Source organism: Lactuca sativa, chromosome 9 (assembly GCF_002870075.4).
Source record: "Lactuca sativa cultivar Salinas chromosome 9, Lsat_Salinas_v11, whole genome shotgun sequence".
NCBI lineage: Eukaryota > Viridiplantae > Streptophyta > Magnoliopsida > Asterales > Asteraceae > Lactuca > Lactuca sativa.
Window position 1 is genome coordinate 4,487,741 of NC_056631.2, and position 8,464 is coordinate 4,496,204.

The following is an 8,464-nucleotide window of genomic DNA, read 5'->3' on the forward strand; positions in this document are numbered from 1 at the left end:
CCGTTTTCTTTCTCTAAATTTTTGAAAAGAAAACACCAGGCAAACAACTTCAAAGAAGTCTTGCAAAGCAAATCATATACTGAAGGTGATTTCTTTGCAACATAAACTAAAAACAAAGTAAATATCTACCAAAAAGTTCTTCAACTTGCTGAATAAAATTTGAAAATATGAATAAAGATGGGAAAAAACTCATAGAAATCTCTTTTCTCCCCAACTTTCCGAATAATCCAACAAAGATGGATCTGATACAATCTTTTAACTTGAGAATTGCTCAGATGAACTAAAACAAAACATATCTAGACATATGAGCAAAAACAAGGTAGATCTAACGATCTGAGGAAAAAACTCAACAGATCTAAAGATATGAGCAAAAAACTAAACAGATCTGAAAGATCTTGGCGAAACCCAATCGATCTGAACAGATCTTGGTAGAAACCAAATGGATCTGAACCAAATGGTGGGTAGAAATGAACAGATCTGAACAAATCTTAGAGGAAAACACATCAGATCTGAACAAATCTGGTCAAAATCGAGCTTGAGGCCAACTGAGGCTTTTTCTACTTGCTCGAATCCGAGATGGCGCCAAATGATGCGACGTCGACCTCCGGCGAGTCTTCTGGCCTGCTGCTGCGGCGGAGATCTGGACATCACAGTGCAAAGTCGTTAGAGCCGCCCCAGGGACTGTGCCCCGGGAGCGGATTCCGACGGTCAAGTTAGATCAGCTGATAGATCTGAGATGGTCCTCCAATGATGGAGAGAACCATCTTGGTGCTGGTGATGGTGTATGGTGGCTGACGGCAGCAGGTGGCGGCTGAGCCACCCGGCCGGAGTATAGTGGCGGCTGAGCCATGGGGAAGCTCCTTCTCCATGGAGGAGATATTATTCATTATATAGGGGACAATTAGGTCAAGGGGAATTAGGTCATGCCTTGGGCCAGCCCAATTCAGGCCCAGCTAGTAAGGATCTGGGTGAGGCCGTCCGGAGGCGTCAGGCGGGCGCGCACCAGGAATGACTGGCAAGGGGCGCTAGGAAAGGGAGCGCCAGGCCGGGCCGGCAGAAGATTCCCCAGCATGGCTGGCAAGGGAGCACCAGGTAAGGCTGGCGGGAGCGTGCCAGGCCAGGCTGGCGCTCTAGAGTGGTCTAGCCCATGCTAATGGACCATATATCATCATTATATATTTAAAGTAATCGATTAGATGTAATTGTAATATATAGTTTTATTAATGTTATTCTCAAGTATAGTTTAGTTTATAACTAGACAAAATTATAAGAATGGTCTTTGTGGTATGTCAAAAATTATCGGTTTGGTCGAAACAGGTTTGGTTTGGCACCAATGGTCCAAAAGTTTGATTCTGCTGCGAGTTTCGTCCAAAAACTTCAAAAGTTTTTATAAATACATATTTACCCTTGCTATTTTCCCTTTTTTAATTACTTTTCCATTTTTCTAATTAAATATAAAAGACAAAAAAACATCTCACCACTACCCATATGTGATACCCTCTTCCACTTAATTTATTGACCTCACTGGAGCAAGTTGTCTGAGATTTGGGAACAACCCTAGAGCAGTCACCAGACCACCATTAGAACGTCACTAGACCACAACCACTACCATCACATGTGAACATCACCATTACTACCACGAGCTAAGAATAAGAGAGTATGAAAAAATCTAATGAACTTGAGCCTAATTTTTCCAGATTAATTAATAAAACACTTAAGCAATCAAATTTCTAAATCCTTAAAAACAATCAGATTTGTAACTTGTAAACCCATAAAAACACTACATTACCAGATTTATAAAACCATATTGATGAACTTGAAAATGATTAAAACGCAGTCGTTCGAATTGTAGATTTGGAGCACACCACTAGGGTTTTTAGAATAAGGACTCCGGTGAGCAAAAAAGAGATAAGAGCATGACGAAAATTTGAAGCCATAGCTCTGTTGTCGTCGGAGATATCTGTTCGTCGGTGGTTGGTTTACAAATCCAAACTCGTCACCATGGAAATATCTATATCTTCACTGTTATCCAAGCCTTTGTCGAACTTAGGGTTTGCAAAATGTCGCACCTCCATTGTTACACACATCCTTACAAATCCTATATCGACGACCCCAGAGGACAAATCTGGTGGCGACGATTCAGATCCTCCTCCGTCAAGATTTTGAAGCCGATATGTAGGACACCACCATCTTAAACCCTCATTCCTCCGACGAAGACATTGAGGTACGACCGGCAACTTCGTTACAACTTTGTAGTTCCTTGTTGGTTTCACGATCTGGAAGGGAAAAATCACCAACGAAAACCCTTATCGCCGCCTGCCGCCCTTCGTCTTCTCATCCGAATCGATCTTTCCTCAGCAAACCCTCATTTGCAAATCTGTATCCATCGTTGGAGAAAAAACAAAGAGCATGGTAGTGAGGGTTCAGATCAGAGGTGTTCTAGGGCTTGCGATATATATATATATATATATATATATATATATATATATATATATATATATATATATATACACATATATATATATATATAGAGAGAGAATATATATATATATATATATATATATATATATATATATATATATATATATATATATATATATAGAGAGAGAGAGAGAGAGAGAGAGAGAGAATGTGTAGATGGTGATCGGTGGTGGTGGTGATGGTGATGTTTACCAGTGGGATGGATGAGGGTACTGATAACATATTCTTTTTGTTTAATTTTAAATCAAAAATATATCAAAATAAAAAAAAAAATTAATGAAGTGCAAATTTGTCTTTCTTAAAAATTCAAAGTAAATTGGACAAAACTCACAAGAAATCAAACATTTGAACCACTAGCATAAGTCCACACAATTTTTGACAAAAGTGACAATTTTCAAAATACCATATGGATCAATTTGCAGTTTTATTTTTAACTATCATATATGTTTATAAATAATAAATTAAGTAAAAAAAAAAGTTTTATAAAATTTACTATAAAAGAAAAAGATAATTTATTGATTTTATAAAAAAAAATTAAAGATTATGTCAAAATAATAATTTATTTGATAAAATAAATAAAAGCATCATTATATCATTATATACTTATAAAGCTAGCATTTTTCCTTTCACCACATTCATTTGAAACTCTCATATATTTTTTCCTTTCACTACATTCATTTGAAACTTCCATGACTTTTCAATTTCGTTCTAATAATAATTATAATTTGGTTAATTATGTTATATAAATATCAAATCTAAAGTATAATCATACATAAAATAAATATCAATATTAAAATAATATCTTTACTTCTGTTTATAAAGTTATGTTTTTTAACTTTTAACATATAATACTTAATTTATTAGTTTTAATATATTTTTGGATGTAAACCATTATCATTTTAAAGATACAATTTTGGAAAAATTTGTATAAAATACTTAAACTATTAATTTAAATATATAACATTACAATGTAAACTTAAATACAAATTTTAGTTTAACTTAAACAACCCAAAGAACATTTTGTAAATAGTTAAAAGTATGGATGAGCAAAAACCGAACCGAAAACCAAAAAACCGAAAAAAACCGTCATAACCGAAACCGAAAAACCGAAACCAAAGCAATAACCGACGGTTTAGGTTTGAATTTTACAAAAACCGAAAAATAACGGTTTGGTTCGGTTTTGACGTATAAAACCGCCCATAAAAACCGAACCGACCCACATATACATTATTTGTATTATGATTTAAACTTTTAGTTTTAGACTTTAGACTTTATCTCTTTAATACTTTATTTTTATTTTCATCAAACTGTTAATAGTGTTAAACTTTGATATTTTGAACACTTTTTTGCTTTTATAATACTAGAATTCGTACTCTTTATTTTAGTATATTTAAAATAGATATAATACTATTTATCGCAACGTATTTTCACTAGGTTTGAACCCAAAAACTAGAAAAAAAAAACATGAGCTCATAAACCCACGGTTTAAAACCGAAAACCCATAAACCCAACCCGGAAAACCGAAAAACCGACCCATGCAAAAACCGAACCTATATGGTTTTAAAAACCGAAAAACCGGAGGAACCTGAGGGAAAAACCGCTTTCTTACCGTCTGTGATCCATGGATCTCCGATCGGGAAACCGTATCCAAGCTCCGTGGCTAGTCTGCGCTCTTTGGACAATTTATATCTTTAGAATCTGCTAGGTCATAGAAATGAAACTTAATGATTTAATAAAAATAAAGAAAGAACCTAAAAGACTTTGATTTTCGTTACGGTTTGGTTTGGTTTTAGTCAAAAACCGACCCAAACCGACCCATGCTCATCCCTAGTTAAAAGTGATAAATTGTAGTGTCTTTCTAATAATGATTATAAGTTGGTTAATAATGTTAAAAAAATATCAAACCTAAAGTGTCATTATAAATAAACTAAATTTTAACTTTAAAATAATATATTTACTTCCACGTATAAAGTTATGTCTTTAACATTTAACATATTATAATTAATTTATTATATTTAATATGGTGTAATATGTAAACCATTATCAGTTTAAAGCTACAACTTTTGAACAGTTTGGACAAAATACTTCAATTTTTAACTTAAATATAACATTATAATGTCAACTTAAATATAAATTTCAGTTCCACTTAAAAAACCAAAAATGTTACCTTTAAAATCAAAAAATAATATTTGAATTTTCTAAATAATTATAATTATAGAATTTAAAACATTAAGCAAATAAATTTTAAAAAATTAATTAACAATAACAACAACTATAAATAACATTAAACCATATATTATATTTAGTTTTATCCATGTGTAACTCGCGGGTAGAAGTCATTGAAACGATTGAGATTATGAAGTTATAATAGATGTATATATTGTCATATAATTCAAAATAATAAATATATTATATATCAATTTAGTATACAAATTATTATATCAAATTTAACAACAATGTTATTGTTATATTTAAAAAAAAAACATATATTTGTAAAGACTTCAACTATATTGGTGTTTCCGCGCAACGCGCGGACATTCGCCTAGTAATCTCCCTGTTCTAATAAATAAATAAGTTTATTCTCGTATTGACAAGTGTCATACTATTAGAACTCCTCATTAGTATTATATGATATATATTATGCCACTTGTCAACCTATTAATTATCAATTCAAATTTCAAAATTTAAAATTTTCACTCTAATTACATTAAATTAATAATTGATTCTTCATTTTAAATATCAAATTTTAAATTTTTTCTCTCTAATTATATTAAATTAAAAACATTTGATTAAAAAATAAAATAAAATTAATACAGATTATAAGGTGATATAACTTCATATATTTATTTAAATCAACGATTATAATTATATATAACTAAAAAAATATCTCTTAAATAATAATTTATTTAAAATAATTTATTAATAGTTTTGATTTTTAATATGAAAGTTTAATTAATTTTATAACTATAATTCTCATCAAATATAAACCAGTACTATAATAAAACAAAAAATATAATATAAAAAACCAGTTTTTGATTTTGCTGCTTGTTTTTTGTTTTATTGTGAAGGTTAAACCAACCGTCTCATATGACACGTGTAACCATCATGAAGAGGCGATAGGAGTTGGGTTTTTGATTTTAAACCCGACATTTCTCGAATTTTCCGCACTAGATCCGGTCCGCCCGTATAAAAGCTGTTATCATAGCATTGGTTGCCGTTAGTCCTGTACCTCTTTTCTCGTCATTTTCATTACAGAAATTTCCGTCAAACGCTCTCGAAGCTTCTCTTCTTGAAGATCATGGCGGAATCTGAAGCCAATCAACCGACTGAGCCTCTGGTAAGCCTATTCTATTGCAACATTTTTGACAAAGTGAGTTAATTTGATTTTCCGTATGTTGCTGTTTAAACGTCGACGACGACGATGTTACCTTAAAACTTGTAGTAGATTTCTAGAATTTAGCTTCTTTTGCTGATTGATCAATTAATTTCAGTATGATTTCGTGTGTTCTCTAAAAAGTATAAACATGGCCGTTAATCTGGATTTTTCATTTTTGATTTGCTATAAAAAAAACAACTTCTGGTATCGGATGAAAAATTGATTTAGTATGAATTCTCTATATTTTTCTGATCAGATCTGATTTTTCAACTTGGTAATTTTCCTTAGTTTTGTCTGATTGTGAATTTATTCGTTTTTGAAATTGAAGGTACCGAGGGATGGGGGAGAAGAGCATCTGAAGTATCTCGATTTTGTGCAAAGCGCGGTGATCTATTTCGTTGTTTGCTTTTCGACTGTTTACGAATACGCCAAAGAGAACGCCGGTCCGTTGAAGCCCGGTGTTCATACTGTCGAAAGCACCGTTAAAACTGTCATCGGACCGGTCTGCGAGAGGTTTCACGACGTTCCTTATGAGCTCCTTAAGTTCATTGATCTAAAGGTATTTGTTTTCCTTTTCACCATTCGCATCTTCACCAGTAAAGCAGGTGTAGATAGTCCCAACTGAAAGTGATATTACCTTTTGATTGGTGTGATGTAAAGTTAATAAGACAAGTTGCAATATTTTCAAGGGGTCGAAGTGTAATAAACTTAAAGTAGGTAGCTGAAATCATAAATAACTCGTAGCTCAATCGGTTTGCGGTGTCGTGTTGTGCAGGTAGACGAGGCGTTGAAGGAACTGAATCGGCACGTGCCCTCGTCGATGAAACAGGCGCCGAGCCAAGCCAAGTACGTGGCTAATAATTTCCCAGAGGTGGCTAGAGATTTGGCTTTAGAGGCATTCAAAACGGCGAGAAAAACGGCTAACACACTGTACATAAAATACGAGCCGACAGCTAAGGAGCTCTACAAAAGCTACGAACCAGTAGCCGAGCAGTACGCTGTGTCAGCCTGGAGGTCAATGCATAAACTCCCAGTATTCCCTCAGGTGGCTCAAGTAGCCGTTCCCACAGCGGCTTTTGTGGCGGAGAAGTACAATTATGTGGTGTGTTTCACGGCGGAGAAAGGTTATCTGGTGGCCCAATATCTACCGTTGATTCCAATTGAGAAAATTGCAAAGGTGTTCCAAGAGGGCCACCATGAGCCAACAGTTGGACAAGCTATTCATGTTGATACATGATTAATTATTAAGCTATATGAATATGCTAGACCTGCTAGTCCTGTGTGTTTAGTTTTTTTTTTTCTTCTTTTCTTCTCCTTCTCAATCTTCCTTGTTTATGTTCTGGATTTACTTTCTTATTTTATGTAGTCAGGTGGTTTTCTCTTATAGTGGAATGTAGTTTGGTCTATTTCTGTACTTCATCTTCTTCTTCTTTCTTATCTTTGCGTTTTAACATTTTGATTTAGGGAAGTTTTAGTACTAAACCGTATCGTTTTTGGTAGTTTACTGGACAGATTTATGATATAATATATTATGGATGACATTCAAAATCTAATTCTTGAAAACAGCTTTTGTTCGCAGTTAAACAACGTTGTAGTTGGTTTTACTAATATGATTGTTTATTTATATAAGTGTAGGGGTTCTGTTGGTGGATTTGAAGCGGGTTTGGACATGTTTTCTGAATATGAATGGTTGTGTACAAAACTAAAAAATGTGGTACATTTAACATTTAGTTGCAATATAGGCTGACGTTTCTTTGTTGATTGGACCTCTTCAAACAAAAATAGCTCTTTAAAAGGTGAAAAAAAACAAAACATGACCATGTGGATGAAAAGGAAGCCAGCCAATTGATATTTTGAGGTGTGAGACAAAGTGCATGGGAAATAAAAGGTATTTCTGGACAGAATTTATCTGTGAGAATATATTTGTCAACTCAAGTGTAGATAGAAAGATAAGTTTATAATTAGGTGAGGCGTTGGTCATTTAAACAAGGGCGATAATGATGAACTATAAAAAAAAATGGAGTCGGTGCATAGTAATTTGGCAGGTTTATATTAGAAAACCGTAGGTGTATGCCGATATGTTGTCCAATAATAATAGCGCATATTAATAAATTTTTGAATTGGGAATTTTATATAGAGAAAAAGACAAAGTTAGTTTAATTTCTTTTTGAATAGCCAAAAAACTAAGAAAAGACCCAATAGTCATCAAAATCGAAGGTAAGCTTCATTGCGATTTCTGAAAATAGGCTGTGATATTGTCTTCGTGAGCTGAGATTTCGTCAAGGGAGCCCGAGCAATTAAGATTTGAGAATAAATTATAAAAAAGAAAAAAAATCACGAGATCACACACACACACACACATATATATATATATATATATATATATATATATATATATATATATATATATATATATATATATATATATATATATATATATATATATATATATATATATATATATACTAAACTAGCGTAGGTTAAAAATATATTGTTAAAATGTTGAAAAATATATGTTTAAAATGGTTATATTATTGACATTAAATTTGACATAAGATTTTGAACAATATTATTCATTGACATCAATCCACATTCGTCATTAATAAA

General features: G+C 32.8%; 1 protein-coding gene across 1 annotated transcript; it reads left to right on the plus strand.

Annotated features, from left to right (window-relative positions):
- The first annotated feature begins 5,661 nt into the window (after positions 1–5,661).
- Positions 5,662–7,271, plus strand: LOC111920526 (stress-related protein). Its single transcript, XM_023916113.3, has 3 exons — positions 5,662–5,818; positions 6,186–6,416; positions 6,633–7,271. The coding sequence occupies exons 1-3, from the start codon at positions 5,780–5,782 to the stop codon at positions 7,092–7,094; spliced, it is 732 nt and encodes a 243-aa protein (XP_023771881.1). The 5' UTR covers positions 5,662–5,779; the 3' UTR covers positions 7,095–7,271.
- Positions 7,272–8,464: the final 1,193 nt, after the last annotated feature.

Bases quoted from the DNA above. Each gene is read 5' to 3' on its own strand.
- LOC111920526 (XM_023916113.3), top strand. From the start codon at position 5,780: ATGGCGGAATCTGAAGCCAATCAACCGACTGAGCCTCTG. The intron at 5,819-6,185 runs GTAAGCCTATTC...TTGAAATTGAAG, and splicing joins ATCAACCGACTGAGCCTCTG to GTACCGAGGGATGGGGGAGA. The intron at 6,417-6,632 runs GTATTTGTTTTC...CGTGTTGTGCAG, and splicing joins TTAAGTTCATTGATCTAAAG to GTAGACGAGGCGTTGAAGGA.